General features: G+C 34.8%; 2 protein-coding genes across 3 annotated transcripts in view; both read left to right on the plus strand.

Annotated features, from left to right (window-relative positions):
- The window catches only part of LOC139135799 (arginine and glutamate-rich protein 1-B-like), a 40,510-nt gene extending 36,549 nt beyond the window's left edge, over positions 1-3,961 (plus strand). Inside the window, exons 4-6 of one of the 2 annotated variants that reach the window (XM_070703502.1) lie at positions 1,759-1,782; positions 2,834-2,906; positions 3,773-3,961. In XM_070703502.1, the coding sequence (XP_070559603.1) occupies positions 1,759-1,782; positions 2,834-2,906; positions 3,773-3,933 (258 nt within the window). In that variant the 3' untranslated portion in view covers positions 3,934-3,961. The remainder of the gene's footprint in view (positions 1-1,758; positions 1,783-2,833; positions 2,907-3,772) is intronic. The other variant, XM_070703503.1, reaches the window with a different exon arrangement.
- Positions 3,962-3,964: 3 nt separating this feature from the next.
- Positions 3,965-11,492, plus strand: LOC139135797 (uncharacterized). Its single transcript, XM_070703501.1, has 5 exons — positions 3,965-4,144; positions 5,984-6,159; positions 7,575-7,781; positions 8,469-8,940; positions 9,309-11,492. Exons 1-5 carry the CDS (start codon positions 3,991-3,993, stop codon positions 9,509-9,511), a joined length of 1,212 nt encoding a protein of 403 aa, XP_070559602.1. The 5' UTR covers positions 3,965-3,990; the 3' UTR covers positions 9,512-11,492.

The following is an 11,492-nucleotide window of genomic DNA, read 5'->3' on the forward strand; positions in this document are numbered from 1 at the left end:
TGAAAATCCAATATTGTTCTACAAACTTGTGTGTTTCAAAAACACAGTTTCCTCAGGGATTGTTGAATCTTAGCTCTGAAAGCAGCCATATCTTGTCTGTGTTGCCACGGTAACCTGGTTTCACTTGGTGCATAGAGTCTTGCTGTCAATCTCTAGCACCATATGAAATCAGTTTCCTTTGGTATCATGTCCATCACTAATTCATGAAGTGTATCATTCCTTGAGTTAACAATTACCAAGCAAACATACAGCTGTACAATACAACATTCCTAGCATTAGTTCAATAATTTTATATAAATTGAAAACTAATCTTTTGAATCAACTTGCACAGTTTTTCATAATTGACCTAAAGTGAGAGATAGATAAAAAAAAAACTTGTAATGAGTCTTGTTAGACACAGAGATCAGACCCTATTAAATGTTCTCCAATTGGCTGCTTCTTTAGGATCAGTGGTGCTTATTGGTCAATGCAGCAAAAATGCTCCAATCAGTTTGCATGACTTACAAAAATACAATACTCAATAGGGCAGAATATTACATTAGCGCCTGTCAGTTATTTCAAGACTTTGTTCCTTTAAAATTTTGTTGAAACTTTACTGTATTCCTTAAAAAATCATGGATGAAACTACAGTGAAAAACAAAACACCAAAATCTGGTAACTTTGGGAGAACTACTCTTTTATACAATGTTTTTTATGATTAACAGAAATGAGCAAAAGTACAAGATTATTATTCTATGCATCTCCAATAGCTCACCATATGTTCAGTGAACTCTGCAACCTGACAAATTCACAGGCAAATGAATCTAATTTCTGCCTGATTATCTGCATAAGTTCATACAAGAGATTCTGTACTGCAACGTGGTGAAAAAACTGTTCTGAGAAAAAACAACTTGCTGGTGGCATTTCAATCACGACAACACTCTGCACAGTACCATATGACTGGTCCTACTGACACATATGTCAAATCTAAGTCAAATACGGTTATATTGTTCTAACCAGATGACCATAGCTTTGGAAATGAATCATGGTATTTTCATTGTAAAATTTGAACATCTTTCGGCAGCTGTTGGTGTACCTAATCACCCATACCATCAGTCCTAGATCTTATCACCATAATTCTTCTTATGTGTTTCATTAGGTATTTTTTAAAGAAACATTATTGGTTTATCAGTTCAATGTTGTCTATGATTTGTAGTGAAAATAATGTTCATAAATTACAAAACAAATTTTAGTCTTTCCACTTTATTTTACCTTGATGAAGCAAAGGGTGCAATAATAACTGCTCACAATTTCATCTGCTTACAAAATTTTGCAAACTGTGTTTTTGTCATCAGAGGCAAAACATTTACAGACACACATTGTTTTATTCAAATGTTTCACATCACAAAATCTGTCCATGTACATGCAGTTTGGGTAATGCATCAAATTCACAGTTTAAACACTTTCTAGTGTTTTTTTTTTCTGTACATAGTTGAGCTTTATTTGTTTAAGGCCATAAAGAGAAAATTGATGATGTGCTTTCATTGCCCTTAGACTAACCTCTCTCATAGTGGTGGAAACCATGCACTGTTACAACCAATAACCATGGCAACTATGGACTATGACAACTGAGGGCGTAACATTTGCCGTTGCATGATTGTCTTTCAAGATTTTCTTATATTAACCAACATCTGGTGTCACCTTGGTAACCGCAATGCTACTGATCATCTCATGGTCTTTTTTTCTCCCAATTTTTTTATCTTACCATTTTGATTATAGCCAGCACAGGGGCTTGGTGCTAACGTAAGTCTGACATGGGTGTAGCAACCATTTAAGTGTGTGCTGTTAACAACAATTTTATCACTGTTTTGATCTGCATACATTGAAATCTAGAACACTTCACCAACCCAGATGTTAATTTTCCCATCATGTTTTTTTAATGTTGTCACTTAACTGTATCATTTGTGTAATTTTTTGTTGTGTGCTCGTGGCATTTGTTTTTTTTAAGTTAAGAGTTTCCAGCAATTGCTAATGAAGTCTATGTTGTGTGAAATTTTCAGCACAATTCATATTCCATTATAGCCAGTGTAAAGAGACATATGTTTCATGCTGTTTTAATGGAGAGTTCAACAATACAGCTCATTCAGTCATTCCGAAATAAGTCTACATCCTCATTCAATGTTTTCGCGTTAAATTGCCATTTTTTGCAGTCACTCAATATTCCCATATTAGTCTTGTGAAAAGACTTGCTTTCCATTTGCAAGCAACATCTCTCCTTCCAATTGTGTCTTTATTTTTCTCATTCATTTGTAATCAATAAGAATAATCTTGTTTTTTTCATGAAGAAAGTGAACAATTGCCTAGATTTCAAGAATATTCCATTGTTGATTTTTAGAAAAAACTTCCCTGATCACGTTTCTGTTTTAACCCCCCCCCCCCTCACCTGCATTATTCGATAAATAGTTATAATGTGATGAACCACTGCAAATTATCTAATTTGACACTTATAAAAAAAAGGATATTGCTTACAAAGTGCTCTAAGTCTTGTGCTGTTTTTGTTGTGTTTATTCCATTGTTTCTTTCTCACACAGTATGGTCATTTTGTCATAAATATTTTCTGAGAAAACAAAATGGCTTAAAAGTGAAGTTTGAAGGCTGCAATCACTGTCAAATTTCCTTCTCAGTTTGGTATGCCATAGCTCCACTATCAAATAAATATAAACTATAATTAATGAAAAACTATTAATTTGTATTGATATTGTTGATTTAATAGTTTTCTCATATGCTAGTAAATTAAACAGAATGGCTGTAACATCTATTTTTGTGTGTTTCTTTCCTCCCACTCTGAAATCAGTTGAGAGAAGCTGAGAAGCATAGGAAACTTGAGATGGAAGAGGAATTATTACAGAAGTGTAAAGAGTCTCTAGGTAGGGAGAGTCTCTTTCAGATTCTTATTCATTCAAATGTACGGAATATTCCCCTCACAATATGAATCTGATTTCTGTCAGTATGCATGAATCAAGTTGCAATAAAACCTATCAGTATTAGATATGGATAGAAATTAAGTTTTTATATACAAGTAAATCCTGCCTGAACTGATCAAGATATCTGATGCATCAAAGTTACCTGTTGTATTTCTTGAAAAGTGGCAAGGTTTCCTTGTAATGGCTGAGAATAATGTCTCTGTGTGATTTATTAGTGACACGCTAACTTGCAAAGTTTAATTAGGGAAACATGCACACAGGGGAAGGAGGTATTCAAGCCTCATGGCACCTGAAGGTCAAATGTTTGTCTTGGAGTATTCAAATACAAAATCTGAAGTAGATTCATGTAAAGTGTAGTTTGGCTATTTGAATGCTGTCCTCAGTGCGTTTGTGTAGTATCACATTTCTGTAACGAAATATGTATCATATGATTGCAATCAAGATGCACTATGATTCAAGTTCTTTCCTCTTTCAGTCACTGATCTCTTTCAAAGATTTCAAAACCTTGATTTCTTCCATTTGATCATGTATAGCCCAACTAGAGAGTGGATACTTTCATATTTTCAGATCTGTTGAATATCTGAATAAAATAATTTGTAAAGCATCTACACTTAAACTTTCATAGATTACTGGATGCAGCACCAGAAATTGCTGCATACCATTAATCTTTTACTGATAAAAATTCTAATACTTGTACTTGTGAAAGAACTTATGATGATACTATTTCAAATTTATAAATCCAACTACTCTTTTTTCTAAAGAATCAATTACAAGAAAACTAATTTTTCTAAATTGTTGAACCTTTTCAGAATTGGACAAGCAACGGAAGGCTGCAAGACATGCTCAACTAAATGCACTGAAAGCAAAGAGAGAAGATCTGAGGACTGCGGATGGCATTGAACCCATCCCTCACAGACCACTGAGTGTTGTTCAGAGCAGATCAGGTGATGCAGAGTCACAGGTTTCCTAGCGGCAACGTAGACATATCCCGGGAAGACACATTGATGAGTATGCTCTCGAGGGTGAAATGACAGACGCTTTGCTTGAGGAGCTGCCACAACACAAAGCAGAGCTTTACAGATTATTTGGCGCTAGGCAGGCCAATTATTTTCTCTATCCTCGCATTGAACCAGAGAGAAAGAAGAAGATAAAAGTCAATCCATCTCTACGGAGACATGGTGGTGAGTAAACACACAAAATACAATTGGTATGATTCAGTTTTTGTCCAAAAATTGTCCACAGTCGAGGCATATGTTTGAAATGAATTATTAAATGTGCAAGTCACTGTTTCCATGGCAACACAGAGGTTTACACACAAATGAGAAAATTGAATTTCAAATAAATTAATGTGCTTTCACTCCAGGAAGTCAATTTTTTATTGAATATCATTCCCAAAATTATTTAAGTCTTCTGGTTACAATTTTTTTCAGCTAACAATATAGAACTTAACCATCTTTTAACACTGGCTGAAGCTTCATGTGAATTTCTCCTACTGTTTTTTTTTTGCGGATTTTAACATTTATATGTGAAACCTGGCTAATAAAGGCAAATTTGATGCTGTGCCAGCTGTAGAGTTTTTGCATTGAACTTTTGCCAATAAACTGTACTGCATTAAAATATTGGAGTAAATGGTTAGTGTAATTACCAATTAACAGCCACATTGCAAGGCTATCATGATAGGCCGACTCATTAATGAATATGTACACATTGAATTTGCTTTCACATTGAAGCCTTGGGTTTCAAGTCTTTTATTTTCAGGTTTTTCTTTCTCCAAAATGACCTTTTATTAAAACTAGCAAAATGTCTGTGAAAAGACAGTTTGCACAATCCACAGAAACATCTCTTTTGTAATCTACTAAACTGCTGTACAGTGCAAACTGCAATCATTCTACGTTTGTTTATCAAATTGTCCAAGCTGACATTTTTTTGTGGGCAGAAGTTGCATATTTTCACACATGTGAAAAACTGAACTTCTCTGAAGGTATTCAACAGTGTCCATTTGTAGCTGTGTTAACGGGTTACAGTTACACACTCAAAGCTTTTTGTCATCGAAAAGAAAATGGACTGTCAATTTCCATTCAGGTCCAACATTTGTATTTTTTTCCTTCATGCTTGTCTTTGTACTGTTCCACTTTAAAGGACATGGTTAAAGGTTACGTCTTGTGATAGAAATCAGGTATTCATTTTTACATTAGATGCAATGTTGACTGTACCATTGTATTTGGCCTGAAGTAATACTGGTTCTCAGCATGACCCCCTGTGGCCCTTGGTGTTCACTTTTTTCATTCTCACGTTCACAAATGTTTCCATTTTATCCCTGTAACCTGACTTACTGTTTTTCCTGTTTGTACACTTGCATGACATGCAACAAAGATGTTTTAATATCACAGGAATATATAAGTTGGTACTAGTCTATCCTGAATACTATGATCAGATATGTAGTAAATGCCCCTAGAATGAAAATGTCCAGATTGTTGTTCTGGAACTCAAGAAAACTGTTTCCTTTTGAAATGAAAATAACATTACAGAATAACCAGACAATTTTTTGATGGAATCACCAAACTATTAATCAAAGTTACAAAATATATAGTTATTTGAATATACAGTTATTTGAATTTATCTCAGTGCTAGATCCCTATGATAATTCATTGGTAATAATTTTCTATGTTGAATAATACACATATGCTGAATGAACTGACTTTTTGTAGGTATTTGGACAATAAACACACAAATTTTTAAAAAGTGCCTTGTTGGTCAGTCATATCTATTGAAATGTTTGTCCTTTTAGGCACATTACGCCTTGAAGTGAAGTTGACATTGAAGTACGAACTTCAAGTGAAGTGATTGTTTAAAGCAGGGTTTAAGGTCAACATTTTTGATATGCTGGGTGAAGTGAATGTTTTGAAATGGTGGATATTATTAACTGTGGAAGACCCGTATCTACATTCCAATGTAAACCTTCAGTAAGATTTGTCTACTTTAATTAATGCTTAATAATGTTCTATACTATTACTCTCTAGGGAGATCTGGTGCCAATACGCTGTGGTCAATTCTGCGTGACCAGTCTAAAATCAAACTAATGAGGGCAGACTCTAAGATTCCAGCTGAATTGAAAGAAGCGTATGGAGCATTTGTCAGAGAATGTTTGACCCGACATAAAACTGTAGCTAAGAGAAGTTTTTACAGTGAAACAGAGGTGAGTTTATTTAATGTATCTCCCTACTTCTGTTTTTAACAGCAAAGATTTTGTGTAAAGATTATCCAGATAGGACTTTAGAAATCATGTAAAAATCAAAATGAATGAGAAAAACATTTAACAAGGATTTGAAAATAAATCATTTTTATCTTACATTTTATGCTCAAATTGCATGATAACTGATGTTCAAAAAATCGTAACATTAAGGCAATTGACAGCACAAAAATGAAAAAAAAAATTGATTTTCTGTGCATTGAGTCACTGTGCTGCAGACAGAAACTGGGTAGTCTTTCGACTCTGAGTATTACTATGACTTGACACATGTGGCCATTTAGTTCTTCTCTAGTGTCAAGTAGTTGCAATTGGGACTGATTGTCTGATGGTTTCTTTAATCACATCCTCTGTTTTCTCTGACAACATTGATCTTTACAACTCATTAGATTTCAAATCCTGCAGCTGAACGACACAGCCTTACAAATTGCTGTCAAGCCAAGGATATTCTCCATTGCCTATAGCACTGTACATTGTACTTACTGCATTAAAATTACAGTTTCAATGTGTCATTGACCCCTTCACCATCAAATCTTGGTACAGCTTTTTGTCTGGACCTTTATACAGGAAATAGGGGGATGAAAAATGTTTTGAAAACTAGCAACAAGCCGTGCTCAACGTAAGCCGGCACTCAACTCTTGCCATGCATGTGTAGCAATGGTTGATCCATTGACATTCAAGTCACAGGCCGGCTGAAGCATGCACATATTGGAAGACCCTGTTATTGTAGTTTATTTATCTCAGCTTTATATATAATTTCTTATGACTTGCTAGATCACATTCTTTTCATGGCATTCACAGTAAATACACCGATTCATAACGAGAACAGTGATGAAAATAAAAAAGAAAAGATATCACCAACATTTCACTTTCTTACAATACAGAAACACATCATCAAGATAACTTTGTAACACATTTTCTGCTGGCAGAGTTTGTTTTCAAATCACTGGTCTCACAACTTTTTGTTTCAATGAAAAATGAAATCAGCGCATGGAGTTGAAGTGGTAATACAGAGGCAATGCATCAAGTAAATATGGATGGTAACATCATCTATGTTCAGACTGATAACTGTTGATAATGGAACATTATAATGTAATTGATAAGATTACGTTTTTCAAATCTCTGAAGCCATGTGTCCATTACTCTGTCTTCGCAAGTATTTAATCATCATGTGTATTCTGCTGTGATTTTATTTGAACTGTCAATTGAATGTCAATCTGCTGTCACGGGATGTGGCAAACTTCTGCAGAAATACATGGAGTTAAAGCATAGACAGTACTGTCTATGGTTAAAGTGAGTTGAAACAATGATTTGAAAATGTTGATTGAGAAGATTATTAAAATTTACAAAATTTGTTTTTGTAGGTGCCAGAGTCAGAAAAAATCCAAGACAGCAGCTACAACAAGAGAGTAAAAGAAATGAGACACAAGATAGAATTTATGTTCAGAGCTGCTCAACTCAATGAAGACAAGACTTCCATTCTATTGTTCAACAATCCACCACCGGATTTCAATGATTTAGAGGGCCAGGAGGGACCATTCCGTTATCATCCTTCATGGATTGCAGATGAGGTAGGGAACTGGAGACATCTGTGTACATTATATTAGAAAACAATGATTTTGCATGTTATAGGATCATCATGTTTTTAAGTGGATCAAACAATAAACGCTGAGGAAGGATACATGCATTTCTGTGAAAAACAAAATTGTATGTCCTTCAGTATGTCCATGAAATGCTAGGCAATGATATCAAACATATGGTAGAGAGATCGTTAAACTGATTTCAAACGTCTGCAGGTGATATGTGATTAAGCTTTATCCTAAGACCAGATTGTGTATCGGAATAATTTATGTGGTTGGAACAGGTTAGTGTACCTATAAAAGCGTTCCTGTGCATCTGACAAAATTAGAGTTAGTAATTTTTTAGCTGACGCATCGTGTAAAAACAAGTTAGAAATGAAGCAGAGAGGAGACCATAGGTTTGATTCAATTTGATTGTGTGATAATTGCATGATAACAACAATAAAAGATAACATCAAAGATGTCTAGAAATGCTTGGTATTCCCTGTACTTCTATCATTCAACTGAAAATATGCACTCGATGACATTTACAAAAGCTTTGACATAAAGTTTTAGGCAAATTTAAGAATTTTCTGACCATGTGAACAAACAAACAAACAAACAAACAAAGTTCCAAACACTTTGTACTTGGGTCTACACGTCATAACACAATTGTAATCTGTGTCTGTCTGTCACCAGGATGATGAGGAAGAAGCAGACTACAAAAAGTGGCTGAAATACTTGCCTGTAAACTGGCCACTGGTAGAAGGAGAAGAAGAAAGCAATCTCAAGTCTAAAGAGGTAACACCACGGACTGACCAAAGTGAGGCACAGGATCAGAAAACAAGATCAGCATCTCGCAATTCCAACGCGTCTGATGACTCGGAGGACTCCGATGATTGGTTGATTAACATGATGACACACAAGCCAGAAGAAGAAGTGAAGGAAGACACGCCAAAAGAGAAACCACCACCAAAGCTGGTCTTTCTCACGGAGGACATGTGTAGACAGCCAGGACAGTTCCGAGAAAGAATGCGAACAAAGAAGGACATCCCTGTGATACCGCCTCCTCCACAACCTGCACCCCAACCACAGGAAGACATGCGCAAACAGCTACCTCCTATCAAGCCAATGTCAGCTTTCGATAAGAGGACATCAGTGAAACCACAAGGTGAGGATGCCAACGTTTACCTTTTTACCATCAATTATTGGTACAGCCAATTGATTTCTATTTCCAAGTTGGACACAAATAGTGTTACATTTAGAATATCAATTATTGGTACAGCCAATTGATTTCTATTTCCAAGTTGGACGCAAATGGTGTTACAGTTAGTATCAGAGTTGTGGTATTTACATTCATGATAGTAATATTAAATCTTATAACTACAGAAATATCCAGGTGTGTGTACCGATATTCATATGTATATTTCATATTGAATTTCATGATTCATAATTTGCCAAAACTGTAAAACAGATTTGAGTTATGTTGAGAAAAGCTGCAATACAATGTTTACAGCTGTTTCTGCTTTGATGTTTCAGGCATGACACCACGTTCAGAGAGATCGAGGACAGCTCCCCCTGGAGCCGATGTTCCTCCCTCCAGAGCAAAAGCTAGCAGGAAGACTGAATGGCAACCTTTGACCCTGAATGCATTAACAGAATACAAACCAGCATTTCAAGCTGCTGGAGATGGTGATTTCAAGCATGGCCAAAGTGATTTCTGGAAACCAATCTTATCATAGCAAAATTGTTTATTTGTTTATTCACTCATTCTTCCAATGGCTGTTTGGCCTGTTTTGTCAGTGAACACTGTAAAATAGACGCCAGGTCAGCAGTGACAACCTTCTCACATCCATCCAGAAATTTGTTTTTCTTTGGTTATATCACTGAAATTTGAAATACTGATTTTCTGTGACTTGCACATTACCTTGTTTTTGAACTACATTTGTATGACATGCTTGTATAAACTCATCTCAAAGTACATGTACACATCCGTCCCTTTTTGATTCAAGAAACAAATGCCTTGTACAAATTTAGCATCAAAATCATGATAAGGAGACTGTAATATGTTAATAATTGATGAGCGTAAAATATTTATTGTGAAAGGAAATTATAAAAATTATAAGCTATATTACATGTACCGGTATTCATCATGTTTAAAAAAATTGATCACAAACAAAATTTATCATAATATTTTCCCGACACAAAATTAGAATGTTTGAATTTGACAGGACATTTTATTTGTTGAGTTCAGTTATGGCTGTATTTCAGCTCAGTGTAGTGGTAACATTCACGGTGGTATGTACCAAATACCTGTGTTGTGACAGCCTTCCAACATTAAATATTTACAGATGCTTCACAACCCACATATTTTGGAAATAATGTTTTGATCATTTTGGTTGAATAAGTGGGGTTTTTTTAGGTGGAACACTGATACTGTATTTCAAGAAAATAAAACAGCAAACAAAATTCTATTATTTTGCAAAAGTCAGACATGTTGGATTGAAATATGAAATTCCTTTCTAATCTATCAAATTCTTAAAGGCTGATTTTCCTGGAAAGATTTGTGAGCAAGAAAATAGAAAACATTATGGCACTGAATGTACATATTATATTTTTATAAACAACTTGAATTTTCTTGTCTTCTACTCTCTGTCCATCTTTTAAAAAACATTTTGACTTGGTGCTAAGACTCACTGGTGAAATTTACTTTGAAAATTACAATTGATGTAAATTCTTTTATTTTTTAGTATTTTTGTAATCAGCTTATGTATCAAGAAATGAATGCTGTAATTGACCAAGAAAACACATTTTCTGTTTCCTGTTTTGTTTCTAATTTATCAACCAACAAACTGACAGTGATTTTTCATCAAGAAAAATATTTAAAAGCAAAAATGTAGGGATATCCTTTTCCTGACATAAGCCATATACAGACAACCTCACTGGCAGTTTGTATCTGATGAAACTGTTACTGTTGTGAAACGTTTTTGAAATTATGTTTATTTCTGTGTGTATATTTGTGACAATTTGGTTCCAGAGCTTTTGTGGTTTGAAGGACTGATTGTTGAAAATTACCTTCACACATTGATTTCACAGTTGACAATATTTTTCTCCATGTACAAAAGAAATGACTTATGGTTGGTGTTGGAATTGACATGTACATGACATAAAAAACCAGATGTTTCACATTCCCTGCGAAATCATCCTGGCAACCCTCTTTATTACATTGGCTAATCTTAATTAAAATGCAAATATGGTGATCCCACACAATAAGAAAGCCACTCTATTAGGTGTTACCATGGCAACAAAAATGTCATTGATACTATCAAATGTACACAAATAACAAAGGTTAATATTACGTGGGAAAGTGGCAAAGAGTAAAACATTTCTGTAGTGTTTAATTCATCCCATCATTGTGAAAAGTCAGAGTCAGGTCAAAATTTCACCAACCCTGAATCAAATCCCAGATCAAATTTCCTTCGGTCCTACGCAATTGCATCTCCAATTCAAAAGTGAGTGTATTTTCACTCAACACACCTCACTGAAGAGAAGAGCCATGGACGTGCAGTGTATACATACACACTCCATTCTGATTTCTATTGAAATTGTGTCATTTACAGATTTTGATTTTCTCCGTTCCACACAGTAAAGAAAAAAGAGCATTGCTTACCTTTAGTGGGAAAAAGCATCACATGAAATAAAATATCTACTAAAATGTTTAAA

The sequence above is a fragment of the Ptychodera flava genome, chromosome 6 (genome assembly GCF_041260155.1).
Source record: "Ptychodera flava strain L36383 chromosome 6, AS_Pfla_20210202, whole genome shotgun sequence".
Classification (NCBI taxonomy): Eukaryota; Metazoa; Hemichordata; class Enteropneusta; family Ptychoderidae; genus Ptychodera; species Ptychodera flava.

Coding starts and splice junctions, on each gene's coding strand:
- LOC139135797 (XM_070703501.1), top strand. CDS start 3,991: ATGACAGACGCTTTGCTTGAGGAGCTGCCACAACACAAAGCAGAGCTT. Junction 7,782..8,468: donor CTTCATGGATTGCAGATGAG/GTAGGGAACTGG, acceptor GTCTGTCACCAG/GATGATGAGGAAGAAGCAGA. Junction 8,941..9,308: donor GACATCAGTGAAACCACAAG/GTGAGGATGCCA, acceptor TTGATGTTTCAG/GCATGACACCACGTTCAGAG.